We start from the raw sequence: 14,550 nt of genomic DNA, 5'->3' as shown, positions 1-14,550 counted from the left end.
CGGTATTAAAACGTCATTTTGTAGTACATCTCCCACGCTTTTCATGTAATGGCAGCCACCATATGCAAAACCAGCTTACACCATGCAAAGCAACAGTCAAAAGACAGCAAGAACTAATGTTAATCATGCTCCTGAGGAAGAAGGGAAGCAATATTAAGTGGGAAGAGAAAAATGTGGTCAGAGTCTCCACAGAGCTGCAGGACGCTCCTCCTCACCCTGGTTCTCTGGGGTGATGGCTGGAGGTTTGGGTTTGGGTGCTCAGTCAAGCCTGGGGCTTGGACACGTAACTGCACGTCAGCAAGAAGGGGGTCTGGGATGTTCCTTGGCTCCTGCCCCACTTCTTACACACCAAGACTTGGCTCTGCAGCTTTATAAGCAACTCCATAAATTACTATTTAAATGGTGCTTTTGGTGTCTTAAATTAATTTCTGTTCTGAAAATCTACTAGGAAAGCCAAGTATAACAGACAATTTATTTTAAATCCTCTCATTTACAGCAAGAAATCCCTGCAAATTTCTATATGCTGGCTCACAACTTTGTAAATCTTTACAAAATTGCACACTGCCGCTCTGGCTACTGAGAAGGGAAAGAGCCTTTGGAAGAGCTGCCAGGACGTAACCTAGAGGGGTCTCTTGTTTTCTGTCACATTATTTTCCCCTGCAATTGATCTCAATAGATGTTAAGGTCAGAAAGGATAATTACCACCATTCTCTGAATAATACAGAGGCTGACATTCAGCACAGTAATTTCTGAATCAAAGCCATGCCTCTGACTGACCTGCAGCACTCTGCTCGGAGAGCGCTGTAGTCTGGCTTAAAGGTTTAAAGTCAGGGGGAAGCCACCACGCTCCCTGAACGCTCTAAACCACCTTTTGATTTCTTCAGACCCCTACCTCCAGCTACCACAGGCAGGAAAGACAATGTGGCACATATCCAAGCTGAAAATCACCCAGTATAATTATACAGGGAAATGTAATGCAGCCCAACAGCAACAGCACGCAGGATGGACATCATTAAAACAGAGACCACGGGGGGAAAAACCTCATCTTGTAGCACTTGAATTTAAAGCAGATACAGGACAGGTAGGAATGAAGAGCCAGGAAAGTGGCTGCAAAAGGACAGCAGTGATAAAAACTGTTTGAGTATGTATGTGACTGTAAGTTACTTTAAAAAAAAAAGCCAAAAAAACTTCATCAGGAAACTTACACCAAACGTGGAAGAACAAGTGTAAAACCAGATGGCTTGACAAAACCAAAAGTTTCGGCATCAGTGTCACTAGCAGGTTGAGAGGGGGGATCCTTCCCCTCTGCCCAGCCCTGGAGAGGCCACCCCAGGAGCGCTGGCTCAGTGCTGGGCTCCCCAACCCGAGAGGGGCACGGCCAGGCTGGAGAGGGATCCAGCGAGGGGCCACCAAGATGCTGTGGGACTGAAGCCCCTCTGCTCTGGGGCAAGGCTGCGGGAGCTGGGACTGCTCAGCCTGGCGCAGGGCAGGCTCAGGGGGTTGGATCCGTGTCCATAAACACCTGCGGGAGGGTGCCGAGGGGACGCAGGCAGCTCTGCCAGCGGTGCCCAGTGCCAGGACCGGAGGCGACGGGCACAGAATCAGAAATTCCATCTGAATACAAGAATTGATTTTTACTCTTGAGGGTGGTCAAACACAAGTTGCCCAGAGAGGCTGTAGAGTCTCCAGCCGTGGAGACATTAAAAACCCAACTGGACGTGGTCCTGGGCAGCCTCTTCCAGCTGGGCCTGCTTGAGCAGGGGTTGGACCAGCTGATTTCAAGAGCTGATCTTCCAACCTCAACAAATCTGTGATTTCTGAGACTTTGTAATATCAACACAGAGATGAACTAGCCTGACAAGTCTCACAGCAGACAAAGATCAGGTAGCTAGGAAAAAAAAAGTGTAGGGAACATGGAGTGAAAAAGAACTGAAGAAGAAACCGTTTGATTATGTTGAGAAAAGTGATGGAGAGCAAATCCAGCTCTGCAGAGTGCAGTGCTCCAGATCTGCTGTGCCTGCAGGGTGCTGCTGATGGCCAGTCTTGCTCCCCATTCCCTTCCCTTCTGGCATGGTGTTTTTATCACCACTGCTCTGCTGGACCCAACAGTCCTGTGACAGCAGCTGGACTGTGATGAAGTTATTGGAAAACCCATCATGGACCAGACAGAGGAAGAACAGGAACGAATGGAAATACTACTTGAGCGGCAGCATGTAGGATAAACTGAAGCAGCAGCACTACTGGAGGAAGAACTACAGAAGGCGTGAAAGTAAGTTGATGTGAGAAGTGGTGCAAAGGTAGACCAAAGCTCTCAGGACAGGGATCGGTTAGAAGACACCATCACAGCAGCAGCAGCATTAAGCACCATGTTCTTGCCTGCAGGCCCCGTGTCCCCTGCTCCTGCCCAGCAGTCCCATGAGACACTGGCTGGCTGCAGGGTGACCCTGCCGAGCGTGGTAGCCACGTGGTACCCACGTGCCCTCCGAGCTCTTCATTAGCTCCAGACTGTCTGTAGGCAGACAGCAGGAGAGAAACATCTTTCTCATCTAGGTTCCAAACCCAAGATTTCTATTTTATTCACGTACTTTCCTCGTGATCTTGAATCTTATAGCCACTTAAAAGTAGCGTATAAATGTCCCAACGATTCCTTTTGCAGATGCTACCTGATCATTTTTGCCTCCCAATCAAACTCTCCACACTCTCACCAAACGCATCTTCCTCGACCCACATCCCACAGACTCGCAACTGCACCCAGAGAATCTCAAATCACAGGTTAAAAATAAACACCTATAGGTACCTAGACATCAGTTTAAACGACAAGTACGGAAACACAGGCTTTTCCATTTGGAATTGTCGGACTGATTAGTTACCCTCACCCTCCCCCGTCCCTCCTCCTAGCTGTCCTGTTCTCTTCCATCTTGTCGTAAAGTGCTGCCACATCTTCACTGAGCAATGCTGCATGTCAGATGGGACCCCCCTCATCTCTAGACAAAGAGATCTTTTTATCCCCTTTCCAGAAAGAAAGTCTATTTTGGTATTATGTAGGTATGTATAGGGTATTATGGGATGCATTATAAAGCGTGGCACAGACATGCCCGACCACCCTGACTATATCTGTAACAGCAATCCAGACAGGGCCAGCTGCCACAATCCACCCAGGCTCCTGCTGTTGAACTGTCCTCCTCAAAACCTTTTTGTGGCTGAAACTATGGCTAAAATGAATTGAGGATCTCTAGAGGTCACATAGGTCTCAGAAGCAGAATGTAAGAAAATGAATGTACTCCACCTTTGTCAAAGAAAAACGCCAGGGTGGACAATAACTGTGGTTTCAGTCACTTTCAGGTGGAATTGGTGACTGGACAGCTAGAAGGACATGTCAGAGAGATGAATGTGGACACGGGAACAAAGGGGAGAAAAGGCACATTGGAAATTGTCAGAAGATAAAGTAAGCTAGCCAAGCAAATAAAAATCACTCTGCGTTACAGAACTTAAGCCAAGGGACAGTGTCAATGACATAGGTGTGACACACATCAATGCGGAGCTGAAGGCAGAAGAAAGCTTCTGGAGGTCTGATCAAAAAGCTGGAAACTACCCAGTTGTGTGTACATTTGAAATCCCAGAGAAGAACAGAACTCAAGGGAGGTAATCAATGGTACTGGAGACAGCAAAGTTAAATGAGGACAAACAAAAACAAAGGCAGGAAGAGTATGAGGGACTAGGAAGTGCAAATACTCAGTGATCCTAGGAGCATAAGACTGAGAAAAAAAATCCAAGTTAGAGTTAGTGGAAATAAAACTTCTCAGACAGGGAAAAAAAGAAGCCTTTTGAATATTGTCTAGGCAGGTGACTCATATCCCTTTCAACTTCAGTTCTTAATGTGCAAATACTTTTCTTTTTAGCCTGTAAGAACACTCTTCACCTGACCAAATGCAAAGACTGTAGTCCTCATGCTTCTCAGAAATGAGAAAAAAAGAAGGCAATACTTTGTTGTATTAAAGGTAGCAAATATGGTGACTGCTTTTATAGGCTAGGTTGTGGGAAAGGAATTCTATTTTAACGACTGTTCTCAGTCCAAGGGAGACACTTTTGCCTCCCTGAACACACATTACTGGAGGCTTCTCAATATGAGCGAGCTGTCTGCACTCCCTTTATGGTCAGTGTGAAAGAAAACAGGCATTGCTAGACTGTTCTCATGTTGAACTGGACATCTAAATCAGTTCTGCTCTACAACGCTCCAGAACCATTTATTAGTCCACATAAACTCCGCAGGGAGCCCAGTGCAGCTAGCTTAGGAGGAAAGGTCTTCGCTGTAGACAGTCAAGCAGTTTTGATGATTGCCACGCTTACACGTTTATAGGGCCCATAATGGCACCACAGACCTATACAAGCCTTTTAGGAACAAGCTGAGAATGATCCATCCATCTTTTCACACCGTATATACACCAACAAGACTGAAATACAATGCATTTAAATTCTAACATGGATCTGCAATGTAAAAGACGCTGTGAAACCTACAGACTGGTGATGACGCAGAAGGATACTTAAAGAGGTAAGTACACGTCGTTAAACCTAATTGAGGACAGGCTGTCTTTGGGAACAGAATTACTGAAAGAAGAACAGTGCACATTGACCACAACAGAAGGAAAAAAATATATTCCTGAAGCAATCTAAAATAAATTAGCTAAAACGAATAACACTTAATGGGCTTGGCCTCATCTTACAGAAGAGACATAATCGTCTCCATTTATTTAGAAAGGCTTGTTGGCTGTAAAGATCAGAGAAATACTGTGTTTTGTTGTATCATAGGTAACAAATGCAGGCAAGGTTGCACTAAAATTTACCCTTTGTAAATGTCTCAATAAATGTACAGAACATCTGTCTCCCACATCTGATACAACACTAACGAATGTAAACATGCCACTGAATCAATCGGCTTTTTTTTTCATTTGGAAACACGCTCTGAAAGATGAAAAATGTCAAGATTGTAATGTTACATGCATAAATGAGAAAAAAGTCCACAACTGAGCGTGGCCATGGCTACACTTCTGTTCCCAGAACTCTGCGCCTACTAGAAAAAACTTTATCTGACCTCATTCTGTCTACAGCATTTTAGGGACAACAGAAAGCTCCCTGCCTCGTGCAAAACACAGTTATTGAAATGGTGGGATTTGGAGTTCATCGCCCCTCTGGATATTTTCCCACTGAAAGCAGAGGATGAGGAGGCTGGAAACGACTGAGGCCCCTCTGAGAGATGTGCATGGACTGAAGAGCAGCACTGACGAGAGCTCCTTTGGTTTCTTTGGTTTTCACTTTCTAGTTCACCAAAAAAGTGAGCTCAGGCATAAAAATCCTGTTCTTTCAGCTCAGTCTTATTCCCAACAAGACAGTTGTCAAAGGGAGGTTATTTTCATGTTTTTAACAGCAGGAAACCACAAAAAGAGGTTTCCATCCTGGCCTGCCACTGAATGCTGGTGTTCACTGCGCCCTGAAAGAGCCAGAAGCTCCGCAGCACAGCTGGCCTCCACCCTGTCTTCTGGGACCCCTTATGCGATGGATGGATGCAATCATCACAAGAATCAAAGAATCACAGAATGGGTTGGGTGGGAAGGGACCTTAAAGACCATCCAGTTCCCACCCCCCGCCACGGGCAGGGCCCCCTCCCCCCAGCCCAGGCTGCCCCCAGCCCCGTCCAGCCTGGCCTTGAGCCCTGCCAGGGATGGGGCACCCACAGCTGCTCTGGGCAGCCTGGGCCAGCGCCTCGCCGCCCTCACAGGGAAGAATTTCTGCCTCATCTCTCATCTCCATCTCCCCTCTCTCAGGTAAAGCCATTCCCCCGTGTGCCATCGCCACCTGCCCTTGCCCAAAGCCCCTCCCCAGCTTTCTTGCCGGCCCCTTTAGGCACTGGCAGGTGCTCTAAGGTCTCCCCGCAGCCTTCTCCTCCCCAGGCTGAGCCACCCCAGCTCTCCCAGCCTGTCCCCACAGCAGAGCTGCTCCAGCCCCTGAGCATCTCCCTGGCCTCCTCTGGCCCCGCTCCAGCAGCTCCGTGTCTCTCCTGTGCTGGGGACCCCAGAGCCGGACGCAGCGCTGCAGGGGGGTCTCACCAGAGTGGAGCAGAGGGGCAGAGCCCCCTCACTGACCTGCTGGCCACAGCCTTTCTTCCCTAGGGAGACCCCGGACCATGGACTGCCTACCCTGCCTCCAGGAGCCAAATCGATGCCTCAGTTTCTTGAGGCCAGAGCTGCTAAGCACAAGCCAGAGATGTCTCTCGTTCTCACACAGCAAGAGTTTCCGGTTTCAGCCTCTCTTCCACGGGTGACAAAGTACTTTCTGGATGCAGACTGGCTCCACGTTTTTTTGTGGAGGTCAGTGTGGAGGAGCCGTGGCCCAGAGCCAAGCTCTGCGCTAGCTCTGGCCTCAGGGAAGCCCAGGGACGAAGCCGAAAACCTGTGTGTCTTCCAGAGAGACCCAAGCTCCCCACATGTGCATCTGTGATGAACAGGTTAAAAGTGGAATGGGGCCGTTTTTCACAAATAATTTAGTACAATCCACAGTCATGACTAAATTCATTCTCTTATTAAAAACATTGCTAGGAAGCACATGGAAAAGGCTTTTTGAATGATATATGTTAATCAGTATGGACTTCCACCGAGGCTCTGCGTTAGCTGCATTGACCCAGACAGCTATATCTAGCTGTACCTATATTTACAGGACCCCCCTGTGAACAGCACTTTCCTAATAGCACCTGGATTAAATTAGAAAATTGCAGAAGCGGTTCTCTTCTTCAACAAAATCGTGTACAGGTATCCATTTAGTATTCCTTCCAACTTTGCCTTCACAGAAATTGATCCATATTTGCTCCATCTTTGGGGGAAAAAAGGCAAAGCAAACCAAAAAACCTTACTCTTGGATTAGTTTACTGGTGGAAGCTGGAATACATTAGCGTGAAGGAACAAAGTTTGATGAAGGTATAAACAAATGTTAAATACTCTTCAGAACGGAAAAGACTTAGGCGGGACACTACCTTTCACTCATACTATAATATCACTATCACCAAAATCAAATCTATTTCTAGCAAATGCTATTGTGCTATTGTGCTTTGCTGATGCCCTTTCATTCTTTTTCAGCACTGAGGACGTTCAAAGACGAGTTGAGCCCTACCTTTCTTGTTCACAGGATTAATTTGGTGTCCACAAACAGACCGGCAAACATGTAACTTCTAACATTTTCATCCATCATTTATTCCTAGTGTATAAAACATAGTCAGTTTTAGGAACAAATTCAGCTTTCAAAAAGAAGCCAAGCCAAGCCAAGCCACTGAAATCTGGCCAGTATAAACAGCTTCAGCACGTTAAAACGTGGATCTGACCTCCATTTGGCTCACACAAAGCAACCGCAGCGAGCCTGCTATCTTTATTTCATGCTGCCAAGATGTGACAGTGCCTCCAGCTAGGGAAATGAGGCCCTTCATTTTAGGCAGTGATGATCTTTTACATCATGGATTAACCTAGAGCAATACTAGCTGTAATAAATCTTGGGGAAAACACTGTAATCAGACGTATGTGAACTGACAAAATAGAAATGTAAGAAATTTTCGAAGGGGGGAAACCCCCATTTCTCCTGCCTTACTTCACTCTACTATTAACTGCTGACACCTGTACATTTTCCAGGTTTAGAAAAATGGACGATACAAAGACAACAGAAACGTGCTCCTATGCCCCTGGCAAACTAGATGATAGACGAACCAGTAATGCCTCGACATATTCAGTGACTCAGTTGCCGCACTCAAAGTCTCAAACCACTCGGCAATGTTATACCGAATGTGGATGGGCATGTGCCAAGGCAAACACAGGGTCTCCTTCAAGCTGAGGCAAGAGCTGAGTGTTTCTGCTTCCATGCTTACTGCTAAACCCACAGGCTCCATCACCACCCAGCTCGGCTGGCTGCATGCAGAGGTCACGCAGAAGTTAGTGGACGCTGAAATCCCCTTCTGTGCAAGGCTAACACCCCCACTGCTACGGGATGCATTTCCACAGATAAATATTTGTAGCCTAGCAATCAAATCACACCTCCACCTTCCTTAACAAACTAGACAGATAAACCTCCTTTACCATAATAGTTCCAGCTTTTAGATATTTCTATAGCCCTCTTTTAATTACTTTTGCAGTGTTGCCATAGTCTTTTTGAAAGATGGATACTTGACCACAGCCACAGTTTTAGCAGTATCAAGTCAAACATGGCAAGCAGCATTTCTTTGGTATGTGTGGACACAGCCTGACTAGGATAATCCATGCTACTTTGGAAGTGCTTTTCAGTGCAGTACAACTCAGTAGTGCCAGCAGGCGAGCCTTGCAGAGACAGAAACAGCTTGGATCATACAAATGCCGTAATCTGAAATGGCTTTCACTGATCACTCCTTGCAGAGCCGCAGCTGAACAGAGAAGCGTTGATCAAGACCTATATCCCTCATTACGATGTGATTAAAACCAAACCAACCCCAATCAGACCTGGAAAGGTGGACGCGGACACCACGACCAGATTTTCTGCAAAGAGCAAAGGCACTAAGCAGAGTGTGAATGGCAATACCTTTCGAGACGCGTGTTTGGGTCTCACTGAGAGCCCCAGGGCTCGCTGGGTGGCTATGGAGAAGATGCCTTCGGCAAGCCAAGAGCTCAGGGAGCTGGAATGATGGAGGCAAACCTAACTACCTGAACCTGAGGCAGCCTGTCCATTCCCCCCAGGTCCAGGACAAGATAAATACCCCATTCCTTCTTTGGAACAAGCAAGTATAGAGAGAAGAAACCTCCTCCCCTGAGCTCTTGCAGAATCTGCTAGATGAAGTAACCTTCCGTAACAGAATTCTGGAAGGGGGATCCATGAAGAGGGATGAGCCAGGATGTGGGTAAGAAGCAGGGGCTGGTATGGGTACGGTGATCACAGATGATGACACCTACCATGTATTTGCTGCCCTCAAGTTCTCACGATGCCCAGCTAAATACGATGCTTGAAAGTAAGATGATTTCTGGCTTTCTAAAGATCGGTTCTGGACTGGTCTAGTGCCATTCCACACTTGTGCGAATGTCTTGCCTCTCAGGAAGAGCAAACTGTAGACAAAGGATGACACAATGCTTGTTTTGCAGAATCAGGTTTCTTGGTGTTTCTTTGTTGTTTGTTTATTCCAATTTCTTTTCTTAGCCTTTGCTGGGGATGGTATCGGTAAAGTGTATGTGCTGTAGAGGTCTTCATCCTGAGTTACCTAAGTGTAGCCTTTCAATTGCTGAGGGGACAGCTCATTTATCAGAGTACAGGAAAGTTCTGTGCTTTTAAACGGGAAGTCACCTATAGTTACTTGCATGAATTTCAAAATACGAGCTGCTTGCAATCAGCTGGTATGTTGTTTGGTAGCAACTGTGAGCAAGGATCGTCCCCAAAGGCTCAAGTAGCTTATCCTGATGGTTTTTGTTACCGCCCAGTCTTTTTTGATGATCTCACTCAGCTCCCTTCTAGACGTATGAGGCCTGAGTTAGCAAATGATAACTGATTCTCACAAGGAACTTTTTAAGCAAGTCTTGGCAGTTGGCAATTTCAAGGTGCGGAGAGGCACTGTACACTGTATGTCCAAACAGGTCTGATTTCTCGAAATTTTTATTTCTGAATTATCTTTGGTCTACCTGATCTTGTCTTGGACCACAGACAGCAATGGAGACCTTGCTCACTTATAAATACAAAACTCCTCCAAGCCAAAGGGTGCTTCTGATTCTAAAGCCCTGTTGCTGATTCCATCGTGTCCTTGTAAGTCAAAATACTGTTGAAAAGCTATTTATGTTTCCTTTGGTTGCTGCAGTTTTGATATCCAGTATTTCTGGGATTCTGGTGATCAAATCCAGATCTATGCATGTCCTTGCCCGCATCAGAGAAGAAAAGGGCTTCTTTACTTGCGTGTCTTTGGGACAGTCTCTGCTCACAGGAGGTATGTGGATCCCTACAATTCACACAAGCAGAAGAATACGGGACTGGAATGACAAAGTGGGCTCAGATTTGACTATTAGGTGCAGTTCTGGCTATCCCACATCAAAAATAAATGTTGAAAGAAGAAGAGTACCGGTAAGGACAATGAGTGTGATCTGAGTTACAGTCACCTTCTGTGCAAGGAAGAATTAGGTAAACAAGGACTCCTAGGTGAGAAGCGGGTGGGATACAAACAACCCTCAATGGCATGAAGAAGGCAAATAGGTGAATGTCACAATAAAAAAGGAAGGGTTTTCTTAACAGGTCATAACTGAACTGCAGAAGTCACTTGTGGATGTGAGATTTATGAAGCAGTGGTCCCTTATATATACGGCAAATCAGGAAGTAAACCGATGAGTGCTGCAAGATGGGAGCAAGTACAAAAACCCAGAGCAAAACTTGACTTACTGACTTACTGTTTACGATCTTACCAAAGCATCTGCTACTTGTCATCATGGGTGACAGGATACAGTACCAGCATGAAATTCTTGTACCCTTAAACTCCTGATAATGTAGAGGTCTTGTCATAGTTTAATTAGTGTTTACCTTCAATATTACTTTAACTACTAGTACCTACTTACCCTAAGCTGTTGATTTTCTTTCCCTTCATTATCCCATACACAAATGCTGTTCCACTATTCCTTACCTCAACAGTGTACTGTGAGGTCGATGTGGCTGAGAAAACAAGTGGAAGGGTCAGGTGGTAATAGCCAGCCCTTAGTGCCCGATATGGTATTTTCTGAGCATTTTCTGTGGTGTCCCCCCTTCTCATATGAAGGGAATTGGTAGGCTAGGCTCTGCCCACAGAGGAACAGAAACACAGCTAGCAGATGATGATGTGAAAGACATACCTTGAGTGAGTTACTGCACGTTAACACGAAAAAAAAAACCCCAAACCCAGCATTTTCTTAGGTAAAATGTACTTTAGGATCAATACTGGTGCTTAGCAATAAAGCCAACACTGGTATTTTCTCATTTGCTTTTTTGCATTTTCGCATTTCTCATTTTAGTAATGAAGTATTTGCTCCTGTGTGCTCGAACCAAATCAGCAACTGAAAGCATTATCTCTGGAGGATTGCTTCACCTCCTCCAACAGAGCCCATTCTCCAGAACATTCAGCTTATATTTTGGACGAGTTTGTCTCCTGGTGTTTTGCAAAGCAAGAAACACAGAGATACCTGCTGTGGATAATCTTGACTCAAGTTTCACTGTCCCCGTCTTCCAGATCAGATATGATTTTTATAGATAACACAGTAGACACGATCTGAGAAAGAAATAAATCTCTGACTGGAAAGAAGCAGAGGAATGAGCAGTTCCTGGGAACTACACTGCTCCCTGAGACCAAAAGGCACTGTCACCCCCACCGACCAGCACAGAAGTGCATCACATACAGGGGAACGTGCAATGCTGGTGAGCCAGAACAGGACAGAGCTCGCCCTACCAGACAGGTGAGACGGGCTGTGGAATTAAGAGATTTTTTTTAAATGTGAATTTTCCAGTTTGGATTAAGAAAAGGGGAGAAGTTGGTTAAACAAATAAGTAGAAACTAAGCAACTAGGTGATCACTGCCCACCGTCGCTCCCAGGTCAGAACTGACAGAAGGCTGTACCATTCCGCTCTGTAAAACCTTGTGCACAAGAGGATGAAGAGGCTGCAGGAGAACCGGGCAGGCATTGCTACTCAGGAGATGTTTCAAGCTTGCAGGCACAGAGGACGTGTGTGCCTAAAGCAGGATCTTCTCCAACGGAGACCTGAAGACTACTGCTGCCTGCATACAGCAAACAAACTTGGACCGCAAACAGAGGCTAAAAGCAGAGACAATTCAAAAGACCTTGCCTGCAAGGTTGTTTGCGACTCAATAAATGAGATGATGTTATGGGTCATGCTGCTTAAGGACTGCCTCCATGCACACTCTGTAAAGCACTTTTGGTTTGGGGAATTGTCTGCTCTGTCAGCCTCTTTGCTTCTACTTCAGCAAGAGGCGTATTTCATAGAACCACGGAACAGCCCAGGCTGGAAGGGACTTCACAAGAGCATCTGGTCCAGCCTTTTGCAGGAAAGGGAGCCTAGGTAAGGTTATCCAACACCTTGTCCAACTGCATCTTGAAAACCTCCAGTGATGAGGATTCTACCACATCCCGTATTTGAAGTCATCCAAGTCACACAGTGTATCACACATTGTGTAGCGCTTGTAGACACCACGCAGAATGATTTACAGACAGTTTTGGAAATAATTTTAACGTAGCCAGTTCAAACCTGCACACATAACTGACTTATTTTGTCAAGGAAAGTGGAAGGGAAGTACATGAACCTTTGCTTAGTTCTGTTTGAAGGACTGCTGCTGAAAGTGAGGGATCTGGCTTGCCTCTTAAGTGCCATCTTGCCACTACAGCAGTGACAGTTCAGTTTCTCATTCTCTGCAGGGAGCATTTATTCATTCACAGCTTTGGACAAGCAAGGTCTCCAGTGAACCACTTGCTGTTCTCCCTAACATATCTTAACAAGAAAGAAAAGTGCAAATACACAATTCAGCTAGTTTTTTGCATGTTTACATCCACTCATGCAATAATTTACATATATACAACTAAGTAAATGCAAACCCAAATTCAACTCAAACCTAAATGCCTCTAGTAGAGATGGGCAACTTGAAAGAACTTTGGCAGCTTAGGTGTGTTTGGCATGGAGACGAACCATTAACAACAGCAACACGGTCTACTCATTATGTGAAATGTCTCCAGCAGAACAGAATAATCCTTTGTCAAGCAGAGAATCCTATGAGACAACAAGACCAGCCTTTCTCAGAACAGCTCTAGAAGTAACACTCTATTTAAAAAGAAAAACAAACATCTCTTTAGCGCTCTTCAGGTATTTCTCCAGCCACACTCATGTAATAACATCTATTCAAATAAACGAGAATCACTCTTCAGAGAGAACAAAATGAAGCACTGAAAAAAAATTCCTTACATTATGAATGCTGCATACATCCTTTGAAGTGGCAGTGTTATTTGAAATATATTAGAAGAGTCCTAGTGATACAAAATCCATACTCTGCCATTTCTTTACTTCTCACTGAAAAAAATAACCGATATTGCAAGGCACGCATACCTTTTTGTTGGTGTAGGTGCTCCAGACGACATGTGGGTCACCATGGTGTCATTCATGTTACTCAGAGGCCGTGGAGGACTAAAACAGAAATATTTATTCCAGTTAGTGATTTAAAAAAAACCCCAGAAAACAAACCAAAAAGGATACAAACCCAACACTTGGGAAAAGGATGCGACTGTGCTCTGTGACGTCGTGTGAAAGAGCAGCAGCAGAAATGGCTTTGCACAAAGCTACTCAAAGAGCTTGGTCTGCTCCAGTCTAACTGCTTTTCATAATTCATGTGTTACACTAAAATGAAGATAAAACTAACATTTGTGATTACATAGCTGACCTTTGGCATTGTCCGGTAGTTTAAGCAAACGTAGGAACCACTCAAAATTAGGGCAATTATTTGAAATGTTTAAAGAAATTAAGCAAAGATTTATTAGAACAACCAATCATTTCAACAACCACATACACCATCTGTTCAGGTTTTATTTTAATAGGTTAAAAGTAATTGGAAAAAACAAATTGGTAAGAGCCTCGTGTTCCTTACTTCCCTATTGAACGCAACCATGGACTGATGCTCCCGTTATTTGCATTTTGAGACCCTTAAACTCCCAGTGCCACGCTGCTGTGGCCACCCAGGCTCCGCTGCTGGTGGCTGTGCAGGACGTGGGAGGCCACCAGGAGCCCACGCAGGATGTCCCCAGCCAGCGCTGCTGGCGAATTCAAGCCTCTGGGAGAGAACAACCACAGCGGCTGCTATCACAGAATCACTATGTGGCTGCGTTTACCCTCCACTGCTATCCAAACACATCCGTCATCCCTCACAGCGAGCCCCCTGCAACGCTCCGTTTGCACATCAGGCAGCACAGGGACCCGTGCAGACTGTAACAGAGCAGAATGCCGCGCTTGGAACATGGTTTAAAAACACGCTTTCTTGGAACATGGGTTAAAATCTTCCTGCGTTTGTATTTGCCATAATCTTAGCATTTGTTTTCCGTAGGTAATAGTGAAATTAATTCCCGCCAACTTCAGCTTTCTGCAGCACAGCAGCACAGAAGGTGTCTGACCCGACTGCGCGCGGTGTTTGCCTTCCCTGACATTGCCAGCGCCGCAGCGCAGAGTCTGCTCCTCCTTGGGATGTGGGAACACTGGGAATTGTCTTAAGACTCACTAGGTTGTTTCACTCCACAATTTTCAGAGCCCAGTAGCCCAGGGAATCAAACAACCATTAACAAAGAAAAAATCACCTGGATGTCAAACATATAAAAGCACAAAGCACATATTCCCTGTATGTCCAGCTGCGCTCCTCCTCCACACAGGATCTGAGTGCAACAGCCTTTTGGTTCTCAGTCCTCACCCAGGACAGATTTGCCCAGGGATGATGCTGTATGTTTAATGTTAATGTTGTTTAAAATATAACCTTATACCACGAAGTCATCTGGTGATAAGGTA

General features: G+C 45.5%; 1 protein-coding gene across 21 annotated transcripts in view; it reads right to left on the bottom strand.

Moving 5' to 3' along the window:
- DTNB (dystrobrevin beta) overlaps window positions 1–14,550 on the bottom strand; it is a 214,912-nt gene that overhangs the window by 100,894 nt on the left and 99,468 nt on the right. For all 21 annotated transcript variants that reach the window (XM_037391264.1, XM_037391269.1, XM_037391263.1 and 18 more), the window contains one exon: window positions 13,111–13,188. In XM_037391264.1, the coding sequence (XP_037247161.1) occupies window positions 13,111–13,188 (78 nt within the window). The remainder of the gene's footprint in view (window positions 1–13,110; window positions 13,189–14,550) is intronic.

Source organism: Falco rusticolus, chromosome 6 (genome assembly GCF_015220075.1).
Source record: "Falco rusticolus isolate bFalRus1 chromosome 6, bFalRus1.pri, whole genome shotgun sequence".
Taxonomy (NCBI): domain Eukaryota; kingdom Metazoa; phylum Chordata; class Aves; order Falconiformes; family Falconidae; genus Falco; species Falco rusticolus.
The sequence above is the reverse complement of the archived record's forward strand: the minus strand, read 5'-3'. Positions and strand labels throughout refer to the sequence as shown.